The sequence below is a fragment of the Rattus norvegicus genome, chromosome 16 (assembly GCF_021556685.1).
Source record: "Rattus norvegicus strain SHRSP/BbbUtx chromosome 16, alternate assembly SHRSP_T2T, whole genome shotgun sequence".
Lineage (NCBI taxonomy): Eukaryota > Metazoa > Chordata > Mammalia > Rodentia > Muridae > Rattus > Rattus norvegicus.
The window spans coordinates 86,891,217-86,903,012 of NC_141549.1; the positions used below are offsets into that span (position 1 = coordinate 86,891,217).

Here is an 11,796-nt window from a genome sequence, read left to right on the forward strand (position 1 = left end):
ATCCATCTTATTCTTTGCGCTCAGAATTAGAAGTAAATAATCCACACCCCGGGGGAGCAGAGGCACTGGCTCTGCTACTCAGCTACAAATGAAGACACATCAGAGGGCATGTAAGATAGGAAGGTGCCATCCCCTTGTTGGAGTCCTGAGTGACTAGCTACAGAACAGGCAAAGCCTGTGCCAGTTATGAACGAGCCAGGTCTTTTGTTTAAACAATGCCTCCATGTACTCAGGGTAGGTGAGTGGGAGACGTGAGGGAGGGTGAGTGGGAGACGTGAGGGAGGGTGAGTGGGAGCACATGAGGGTGGGTGAGTGGGAACACATGAGGGAGGGTGAGTGGGAGCATCTGAGGGAGGGTGAGTGGGAGCAGGTGAGGAAGGGTGAGTGGGAGCACATGAGGGAGGGTGAGTGGGAGCACGTGAGGGAGGGTGAGCGGGAGCACGTGAGGATGGGTGAGTGGGAGCACCTGAGGGAGGGTGAGTGGGAGCACATGAGGGTGGGTAAGTGGGAGCACATGAGGGAGGGTGAGTGGGAGCACGTGAGGGTGGGTGAGTGGGAGCACCTGAGGGAGGGTGAGTGGGAGCACCTGAGGGAGGGTGAGTGGGAGGACGTGAGGGTGGGTGAGTGGGAGCACCTGAGGGAGGGTGAGTGGGAGTACATGAGGGAGGGTGAGTGGGAGAACATGAGGGAGGGTGAGTGGGAGCACATGAGGGAGGGTGAGTGGGAGCACATGAGGGAGGGTGAGTGGGAGCACAGGAGGGAGGGTGAGTGGGAGCACAGGAGGGAGGGTGAGTGGGAGCACGTGAGAGAGGGTGAGTGGGAGGACGTGAGGGAGGGTGAGTGGGAGCACATGAGGGAGGGTGAGTGGGAGCACATGAGGGAGGGTGAGTGGGAGGACGTGAGGGTGGGTGAGTGGGAGCACGTGAGGGAGGGTGAGTGGGAGCACAGGAGGGAGGGTGAGTGGGAGCACCTGAGGGAGGGTGAGTGGGAGCACCTGAGGGAGGGTGAGTGGGAGGACGTGAGGGTGGGTGAGTGGGAGCACCTGAGGGAGGGTGAGTGGGAGCACCTGAGGGAGGGTGAGTGGGAGAACATGAGGGAGGGTGAGTGGGAGCACATGAGGGAGGGTGAGTGGGAGCACATGAGGGAGGGTGAGTGGGAGCACAGGAGGGAGGGTGAGTGGGAGCACAGGAGGGAGGGTGAGTGGGAGCACGTGAGAGAGGGTGAGTGGGAGGACGTGAGGGAGGGTGAGTGGGAGCACATGAGGGAGGGTGAGTGGGAGCACATGAGGGAGGGTGAGTGGGAGGACGTGAGGGTGGGTGAGTGGGAGCACGTGAGGGAGGGTGAGTGGGAGCACAGGAGGGAGGGTGAGTGGGAGCACGTGAGAGAGGGTGAGTGGGAGGACGTGAGGGTGGGTGAGTGGGAGCACGTGAGAGAGGGTGAGTGGGAGCACATGAGGGAAGGTGAGTGGGAGCACATGAGGGAGGGTGAGTGGGAGCACATGAGGGGGGAGCGGGAGCACATGAGGGAGGGTGAGTGGGAGCACCTGAGGGAGGATAAGTGGGAGCACATGAGGGTGGGTGAGTGGGAGCACATGAGGGTGGGTGAGCGGGAGCACATGAGGGAGGGTGAGTGGGAGCACATGAGGGTGGGTGAGTGGGAGCACATGAGGGAGGGTGAGTGGGAGCACATGAGGGAGGGTGAGTGGGAGCACATGAGGGGGGGTGAGTGGGAGCACATGAGGGAGGGTGAGTGGGAGCACATGAGGGGGGAGCGGGAGCACATGAGGGAGGGTGAGTGGGAGCACCTGAGGGAGGATAAGTGGGAGCACATGAGGGTGGGTGAGTGGGAGCACATGAGGGTGGGTGAGCGGGAGCACATGAGGGAGGGTGAGTGGGAGCACATGAGGGAGGGTGAGTGGGAGCACATGAGGGAGGGTGAGTGGGAGCACGTGAGGGTGGATGAATGGGAGCACGTGAGGGAGGGTGAGTCGGAGCACGTGAGGGAGGGTGAGCGGGAGCACATGAGGGAGGGTGAGTGGGAGCACATGAGGGGGGAGCGGGAGCACATGAGGGAGGGTGAGTGGGAGCACCTGAGGGAGGATAATTGTGAGCACATGAGGGAGGGTGAGTGGGAGCACATGAGGGAGGGTGAGTGGGAGCACATGAGGGAGGGTGAGCGGGAGCACATGAGGGAGGAGCGGGAGCACATGAGGGAGGGTGAGCGGGAGCACATGAGGGAGGGTGAGTGGGAGCACATGAGGGAGGGTGAGTGGGAGCACATGAGGGAGGGTGAGTGGGAGCACGTGAGGGTGGGTGAGTGGGAGCACGTGAGGGTGGGTGAGTGGGAGCACCTGAGGGAGGGTGAGTGGGAGCACGGAGACCTGGAGATGAACATGCAATGGGCAACAAATTCCAGGGTAGGATTTTAAGAAGGACCCTCAATGATTTTATTTGCTCTTCAGCTCTCAGAATTTTGAAAATCATAATAGTCCATGCAGATGAGAGCTCTGCAAGAACATCTCACCCATGTGGAGGAATCCAAATGGCCAAGTCTTTTGGTATCAGAGTAGTAAACACATCTTTTGGTCCTATGGTGGCTTCTCTGGGAACGAGTCCTCAGATCTTGCCCAGTGAAAGACACGCAGCTAATGGACTTGGAGAAGTTTGTCAAAGTACAGGGTTTTAGTACGGTGACAATACTGAATGGATACCCAAAGCAGGATCAAGCCCAAGGCATGATGGGGGGTAGCGAGAGTACTAAATCCACGTGACATATTTGTTTCAACACGGAACCCTCGTGCTCTCACAGATACGACATCCCTGTGCCCTGCACAAGGGTCAATGTGACAGTTTCTGGGATTTTCTTGGTAAAATATGAGTGTGAGCCATTTAGCACGCCAGTTCTTTGCCATACCCACCACATGTATGACTGTTACATATATGTTGACAGTTACATACATGTTCTGCTCCAGAGGCACCTCCCCTGGGGCTGCAATTCCCAGTGACTGTCTCTTCTTGTCCGTGGGGGTGAGTTTTTCCCCCACAGGCAGGTGGATATGACTGCCCTGGGAAAATCGAAGGAGATCGAAATTTCTCTGGGGCTGTGCTGTGTGGAGGTCTGTGTTGATTTGCTTTGCAGAAGAGCTGCACAGGTAAGTGTCACGTGTGCCTCTGTGGAAGATGTGCCCAGCCAGCCCGGCCTATTGCTCCTAAGGGATGTGAAAATGGTTAGCTCTGGCTGGATCCAGGGAGACCTAACCCTGTCCTGTCTCCTCCAACACCAGACATTCTTTACTTGTGAGGTTCCTTTAATCCTTCTGCCCTTCCCCACTCAGGACGTCCAGCAAGGTTTGGGTTTTCTGGGGAATGTGAGTGGGCTTGTCCTGGTAACTCCTGAGGTGAAGGTGCTGGAATTTGTTTGTGCGGACTCTTCCGTCCCTACTGAAGGTCCTTTGTGTGGGACAGCGACAGAAACAGGGCGTTGGCTGAAACAGCCCACACTTAGCAAGGCCCACCTTCATTCAGACAGCGTTGGTGCCTGAGCTGCCTTTGAGAGCAGTGACGGCATTCACCTGCCAGGCCTCGGCAGTGCCACGGTGTGATGTGTGCGGCACAGAACAGGTGCCCCAAGCGCGGGAGCCTCTTTCTTTCTTCCTTTTCCGTTGCATCCGCAGACGGGATGTGGGAACTCAGCCACAGAACCTGGGGATGGAAGAGGCACGAAAGAGAAGCTCCTCGTTGTCCTGGAGGTTAGTTTTGCACCGTGCTGAGGTCGGGGTGTGAACAGTAGCAGCCCCGAGAAGTGAGCTCGATTTGAGGCAAGAACGAGGGGGCTCTGTGTGCTGCTGTCCCTTCTTTTGGCACCTTGCCGAATCCACCCCGTTTCAAGGTACCGGAGCAATAGCGTGCCTGGCGTTCTAGGTTGCGTTTGTCTGCGCTGCATTTGCAGAGGCTTCTCTGTCATGACAGAAACAGGATTTTTCCCCGATGTGATGCTGACCACCAGCTTGAATTCTGCGCCTCTGGTTTTGCAAGGCCAAGCATCGCTTGAACCTGACACAAGTAAACCAGGCAAGTCCCACTTCTTCTGCTCAGGACCCAGCCTGGGAGCAACACAGGCCCCCTGGATGGAGCAATGAGACAGAACCAGCTATATCTGCTCCTCAGATTTGGAAGGGACAGGGAAATCTAAAGTCCTTTCTGGGCGGGCATTGCTGCCTGTGGCCTCCGCTCTTTCTCCTCTGGGCTCAGGTGTGAAGGGGAGATATGATCCCTGTGCTCTGCAAAGGCAGCAGTGCCATCACCCAGAGAGCGCCCCCGGGCTTGGAGAGGCCACAGCCGGAACACACAATGGACCCGGTTGTTCTAAGAGGGCACAAAACTTGCCAGGCTGGGCCAAGATGGCATAGATGCCCTGCCTGCCGCCCTGGGGGAGGCCGGGGTTTATCTGTGTCTCTCCCTTCCGCCTACTCTACTTTGAGAAGGCTGGGACTGGTGACCCACATGCTTTGAATGGGTTTTTCTATTTTTGCCACAGCCTCTGCTGTCACCAACGCATTCTGGCATCTTCTACTCTTTTTTACATTGCTTACAGCCTGGATAGAGACAAAAAACATTATACCCTGGGCCAAGACAGTTAGAAAATCAGGGCACCAGAGCCTCTGAGCAGAGCAGACAACAACCTGCCTAAGTGGTGTGGGGCCTCTGCCAGCCAGTGGCGTCTGTCATCTGTCACCGGAGGGGATCGTTGGCTTTAAGATGGCATTTTGGAGATTTATTGAAATTACAGTCATTTTCCAAAACAACAACGACAACCACCACAAAAAAAAAAAAAAAAAAAAAAAATCAACCTGCCTCTTATCCTAAAACGCCAGCTACTCAGGACCGACCCACCCAGAAACACACAGGCGGTCTTTGCTGTCGTTTATTTTGTATTAAATGCGTATTATTATAGAACAAAACAAGCAGCTTCAAAATAAGTGTATTGTGGAACGCCCTGATGCAGCGGATTAGCGTATGCGGTCACCACCCAGCGTACTGGGATGCCCCAGTGCAGTGAATTAGCACAGGCTATTCCTACCCACACAGACTCAGGGATATTGCTGTTGTTTGGAGAACGCCACCTAAAATCTACTCTCAAAGTTCCAAGCACTGTGGTGTGAGCTACTCATCGTTTATTTATTCGTACTAGGAATCGAACCCAGGGCCTTGCAAATGCGCAAATGCGAGGAGGCAAGCACTCTTCCACCAAGCCTCGCCCCGGTCCTCTTGTTTGCTTTTTATTTTGAGGGTGGGCACTCGAGTAAGTCCATGTCAGGACACCACAAGCAGAGTCATCTTAATTGTCTCCTGGACTTTGCTGTGGTGCAGACACAATCTAAACACTGCGGGACAAAAGAAATGAAAACAAAACAAAACAAAACAAACAAACAAACAAACAAAAACCAGAAAACAAATCAGACCTAACTTAGATCTTTTTCTCTCTCTCTTCTCTCAATATCTTGCAGTGTTTGGTCAAAAGTACAAGCCAACAATATGCTTTCCGAGGGAATAGAAATATTCGTGTGTCTTTGTGTGTCTGCATCTCCCTTCATCCTCCCTTCCCTTCCGTTCTCCTTTGTCTCATTTCAAATGCACCAGAACTCGGGTCAAACATTTGCAGAAGGTTTTCTTCTGTCGTTTCATCTTTATTTCTCTCAGAACAGGTCATAAAGCCTTAACACGCTCATAAATCTTAGCGTCTTCGTCACTCCGAATACGTTGCTGTTTAATGTCTGTGTTTACAGTCCAGGTGAAAGAGGAAGGGCTCCTGCGATGAGGAGGTCACAGGCGGCCCCTCCCGCAGGCTCAGTCCTGGGGTTTAATGAGGGAGCGTGGAGGCGCCAAAGGGCTCAAGGAATTAATCCAGACAAAGCCTGGGTTTCCAGTCAGCAGCCTCGTGGGCTGCGGGTGCGACACAAAGTGTCCCAGGACCAGAGTGTGAATAGAAGACACTCAGGGTGGAACAACTCTGGAAGCAAGGCAACCTTGGGGATGGTTCCTGTGTGGGCCTGCAATCCTTTCTGTGCTTGCCTCCCACTGGCCTCAGGCTGCTGTGTGGCTTCTGGGCCCTTCCTCCCATCCCTTCATCCATCCCCCTCCTCCTCCCCCAGTGCAGACATCTGATCCTGGAGTGTGGGTACCAGGGAGTTAGGACTTAGGTGAACACAATTCAGTTCACACAGAAAGTGCCTTGCCACCTCATGGTCTGCCCTAGCGTTGGTCTTTGCCACTTATTTTTTGTGAGCAGCCGCTGAGACCCCTGGGCTGAGCTCACTACATAATCAGGGAGAACCCACAAACAGCATTCAAATTAAATATTTATCCTGATCTTTCATGGCCCTACTTACACGAGGGGCAGTCATTGTGATGCTAATTAGTCTTTACCAGCATATAGTTCCTGGCAATGAAAGGTCTGTGCATAATTAGTTTGTATGAAAGAAACAGCCCTGGTAAATATTAAATATTTAATAATGAATATTTAATAACTCGAAAATAACTACCTATCGCACTTGGCCAGAAAAATCTACAACCCTGGACTCCGAGAAAAACAACCCCATAATAAACAATTCACAAAACTGGCATCTGCTCACTGCACTGCTTTATCCAGGGAAAGCTGACCTCTGGCCCTTTGGGGCTCAGCAGTATGGAGGATACCTAGGTGGCCTCTCCCACTCCCAGCCCTGTCCCAGCCCTGTTCCTTGATCTCATTTTTGATCTAGGATCCTTGAGGTGGGAAATATGTCCTGCTAGGAGCTAATACAGTATACATTTGAGTAACTGCTCCCACGCATCTGTCTGTTACAGAACTGGGCTCCTCTACCTTCCTTACTAGCTCACTGGTGAGTTACATTGTTGCTGTGACTGAATATCTGATGACGAACATCTTTTTTTTTTTCCCCTTTTTTTTCCGGAGCTGGGGACCGAACCCAGGGCCTTGTGCTTGCTAGGCAAGCGCTCCACCATTGAGCTAAATCCCCAACCCCGATGACGAACATCTTAAAGGGGCTGATGAATTTGTTTTGGCTCTGGGCTTTAGGCCATAAGGTCCACGATGATGATGGCAGAATTGCGGCACTCTCGGCGACGGCAGGGACAGGAAGCAGCCCTTTACTCCTACCTCAGTAGACCGGAAGGCGGAAAGAGACTGAGGGCAGTGGCCAGCGGCTCCGCAAAGATAGAACGTTTTTAGACTTCCGTCCGTCCCGAGACCCTAACATGCAGCATGGTGCCGCCACGGCTTCTCTCCTTGGTTAGTTTTCTCCACGAAATCCATCATGAGGGGGCTGGGTTGATGGCTCAGCAGTTACAAGCACTGACTGTTCTTCCAGAGGCCCTGAGTTCGATTCCCAGCAACTTCATGTGGCTCACAACCATCTCTAATGGGATCGGATGCCTTCTTCTGCCATGTCTGAAAACAGCGACAGTGTACCCACGTACACAAAAATAAATCTTTAAGGAAAAAAAAATCCATCACGGATGAGTCCAGACACCCTACTGTGTTTCTAGAGTTGACAACCTAGAAATCGTGACCACCATCTTTTTCACTATACTTAAACCCAGGCCTATGAGCGGAGACCAACAATGAGACTCAAGAACAATGAAGACTATGGCTGTGGAGAAAGCAGAGTCTAATTGGAGACATGGGGAGGCTTCACAGGCATGAAGGGTTCCTGAGAACATTTGGCTGAGGACACACTGAGAGGAACGGCCGGCATCTTTGAACTGGTAGGGATGAGAGGTTACTGCTGTGGTAAAGAATGGGTGCAGGGGGCACTGCAGTTCTCCTTCCTGTCGGGCACATGCTCCACGAAGTGGCCACTGCCTCAGGCAGGTTCCCATGGAAAGAGTCCCAGGAGGAAGAAGAAAGAGAGGAAGTCCCGAGAGAGGACTTGAGGAAAGTCTCCATTTCAGAAGGTTGGAGTGGCGGTGGTGTTGAGAAGAGGCAAGCTGGAATCCAGGGCGGTATGCAGAGATGAGCTCCAACAGTTAACACCTAAAGCAGATGCCTGTTGGGCAAGCCAGAGATGGGGAAATGGCGCAGCTCCAGACCCGTGACCACAGACGCGGGGGCAGCCAATGGGGTGGCCAGACTGGCATGTGGAAATCCTAGCTCACCCCGTCTGCGTTCTGCTCTCTGGAACCTTTCCCCACACCACCTCCTACCACTAGGAATCACACCACCAGAACCTGAGTTCAGCCTTCGGGTGGAAACTTAAGATGGCAGATCAATGGCTTCGTTTTTCTAGGGATGTTGAGTTTGAGGCCTGGGGCCTGACTGTGGTCTATGAACAGGTAGAGTCATTTCAGGACAGACGCACTAAGGCCATATAACCCCTGTGTCTCAGAATCCTGCCACACTTGGAAATCCAGACGGTGTAGATGTTACTAGTGAAGATAAGAAGCCGGTATGCTAAAGAGGGCTGGGCCCTAATCCTATCTGTCTGCATCCTTACGAGAAGAAAGCTTCATGAAGACCGACCCTAGGTCTGTACTTAAACCCAGCCCCGGGAGAAGCCGTGTAGCATGGACAGAGTAAAGACAAGAGGCTAAATGCCAAGGGAGGTTTTGTGGGTTCTAGGAAGAGGCTCAGAGAATTACCCTGCTGTTTGGTAGTAATGTTTGGTAGTCGTGTTTTTTTTTTTTTTTTTTTTTTTTGCTGACCTATGCCTTTACACTATGGCCCTCAGCACTGGAAAGGAGTTGGTATCTGCTCCTTGAAGCCACTTAACCTGATAATGCTTGGTTACAGATTAAAAAACAAAACAAAACAAAACAAAAAAAAACCAACCAACCAAACAAACAAAAAAACCAATGACTATCTTATTTGAAACCATTATGAATATTGAAACTAAGCCCCCATAAGTCCCCGTGACTCAGTTCATCTTTTATACCTCAGCTGTGAGGAGATGGTCCTCACCGGTTTCGTCCTCACTCACCGGACTTTTTCTCCTCTTCAGGCTCTAAGCGCGGCCTTGCTCACTCTCCTCCCCTCCAAACACAACAGCAGCTCTTACATATTCCCTTCTTGTTTTGAGTGATCTCTGCTCTACTTCCGGCATAGATTTGAGGCAGCTTCTCATCAAAACATGGATGCAAGTTTTATGCATGCCAAAGACGTTGGCAGTTGGAAGGCACGCCCGTAAAGCCTGTGATAATATACGGTTGTGCAGCCGTGTGTGCTGGAAGGGCAGTAAATTTTTGTGACTTCTAGATGAAGATGTATCTTTCTAATACCAGCTGACGGGTTACTCTGTTTATTTATTTCATCAATTTTGTTCTTTTGTTTTCCTGGCGCTTTCTCAGACTGACAGACCGATCACGGTCTGATACGTACTGTGAATCTTCCACTCTCCCGTGTGGGACTAATAGAGTAATAGATGGAAGGGGTCGGGCAGCAACTGGGGGCTCTCCATTGAGTGTATGTTTGGGCACCGGTCAGTTGATTGGCCGCAGGTCATGCATCAGTCTCCCCTCAGAATGCAGGGGCATGCTCAGCAGTGTGGGGGGGATCTGTCTCCAGCACTCCCTCTGTAAATCAACCTGACAACCAAAGGTTTGTCAAGGCAGCAAAGGCGTGTGTGTCCCTTTGTAACCCTTTCCCACCCATTCCTTCAAGGCCAAGTTCTGGGCAGTGATTGGTTGTCATCTTGCTGTCCTTTGCTTTACTCTTCAGTGGCTGGATCACACACAGCCCAAAGGTAGTGCTTGGCAAATCGTTTTCATCAGAGTCATTCTGGGATCCCTTTGGTGTTTTTTTAAGGTGTGTCTAGGAGACCACTGATGTCCTTTGGGTCACACAGCTATGGACAAGCTGGTCCTAAGGACACCGATCTTCCCTCTCTGTTCTTTTGGCTGCTAGTCACTATGAGTTGACTTCCAAGGACTGATTCTAAACACAGTATAGACTCAGTCTCTGCCCAGCTAGTTGGGGTCCCAGAGGGTTCAGGGAAGGCCAGTGGCCTGTCACACACTGGCTCATTCCGTATGCAGAGTCTTACTGGTGTCAACTTTTTCTCATGTGAGTTTTGGCATATCCTATCTCTGACTCATTCTATCAAATCTATCTTGGATTCATCACTTTTTCTGCCCCTCACTTAAATGTCACCTTCAAACTTGGCTACTTCCTTCTACAAACAAACTTTACTTTCATTGTTAGGTGTTAAAGGTGTGTGCTAACAGCATGTCTATATTATAACCAGATCATACTATAATTCAGGCATGTATATGATCAGGGTAGATCATATGTTTGAAAGGTCCCCTCATGAAGGGGGAGGGAGTTTCCAAGTCCCATGAAGTGCACAGGGACTTATAAGACTCATGAAGGCCCTGGATGAGATTGTGTAAGCACTGTACCACCGCTGGGGAGATTAGTCAGTGGTAGAACTACCTACAGGCTGTGCAGGAATCTCAAGCAGTGCAGCTCTCTTGAGTTGTCTGTTGGGGTGGAACTCGACCCACACATGCTCCTGTAAGTGACCCCAGTAAACTCACTGACCCATCAGGATGGAATCTTTGGTCTGTTGTTTCCCCTCTGTACAGTAAACAGATTTCTCAGGAAAAGTATTCCCATTCTCCCTTGTGGAAAACAGTGCTGAAGCCACTATGTTCTCACCAGTAGGCTCCCCAGACATAGTGCTCATGGTTCCAGATTAAGGAAGGATAACAGGAAGGAACGCGGAGAGCACAGCACTTGCCTGCCACAAAGGGAGAAAGCTGTGGTAAGAAGCTGGGGAGATCAGCCTTAGCGCCATCTTCCTTGAAACGCCTGCACCATCAGAGCAAAGTGGCAGGGGAAGCAAATAGCAGGCTGAAGGGCAAGAGAAGAAAGATGAGGCAGAGGTCCAAGCAAGTTAGCTTGTGCACCACGGAGCCTGCAGGAGCAGAAGTAAGGGATGCTGAAGACAGGGACACTGGCAGAAGTTGTAGGACTGTGTGCTGCTGTCGGCAGTAAGTCTCAGTGGACCCCGAATGTCATCTCACTGAGATCACCTGGAGAACTGACTGCCTTTCTTACAACCAAAACAGTCCCGCTGGCCTTCCGCCCTGCACCTTTGGCATTTTGGACTACTTCAGTTCTCACTTGTGGCCAGGTATAACTCTGATACAATAAATCCTCTTGCCCTCAGTTGAAGAATCAAAAAACAAAAACAAAAAACAAACCAAAAAATAAAACAAAGAAGAGGACGAGGAAGAAGAAGGAGGAGGAGGAAGAGGAAGAAGAGGAAGAAGAGGAAGAAGACGACAGCAGCAGCACTGGGGAACAAAGAGGAAAAGATACTCAGTCAGCCCTAATAGAAAGTGTGTAGGGAGGGGCCATCCACCCCTTGAAAAAGGGAGTGAGATTTGGGCTTAATTGGTCCCTAATCTTTCTCCCAAATCAGCTGATGCTATAACTGTTGGCTGTCAGTTAACTCTACCAAAGAGAGCAGAGATCCTGGGTTAAGACAGGCGAGAATAGAGCAGCCTGGCCCAACACTAGAAGGCCTGAGCGTAGCCTTCACCTAGGTGCCACGGATCTGTGTCCACACTCAGTGTGAAGGCGGGGGGCCAGCATGCTCCTGCAGAATGGGTCATGTCCTCTCTACTTTGTGTGAAATATTAACCTAATAATCTGGCTGGAAAGAGGAGTCCAAGGCCAAATGAGCAAAATTAATTAAAGCTGTGACCAGGGACAAGGCCATGGAGAATGAGACTTTCTAAGTGTCTCACAGTCTAGGGCATATTTTACAGTTCACGACTCAGTTCAATTCCATAT

At 51.6% G+C, this 11,796-nt stretch overlaps 1 protein-coding gene across 1 annotated transcript in view; it reads left to right on the plus strand.

The window, feature by feature from the left end:
* Nucleotides 1-11,347, plus strand: part of LOC148000656 (uncharacterized) — a 30,620-nt gene extending 19,273 nt beyond the window's left edge. The window contains exons 7-11 of the mRNA XM_087589478.1: nt 3,046-3,151; nt 3,674-3,748; nt 8,211-8,333; nt 8,387-8,446; nt 11,168-11,347. Of these exons, the coding sequence (XP_087445604.1) occupies nt 3,046-3,151; nt 3,674-3,748; nt 8,211-8,333; nt 8,387-8,446; nt 11,168-11,347 (544 nt within the window). The remainder of the gene's footprint in view (nt 1-3,045; nt 3,152-3,673; nt 3,749-8,210; nt 8,334-8,386; nt 8,447-11,167) is intronic.
* Nucleotides 11,348-11,796: the final 449 nt, after the last annotated feature.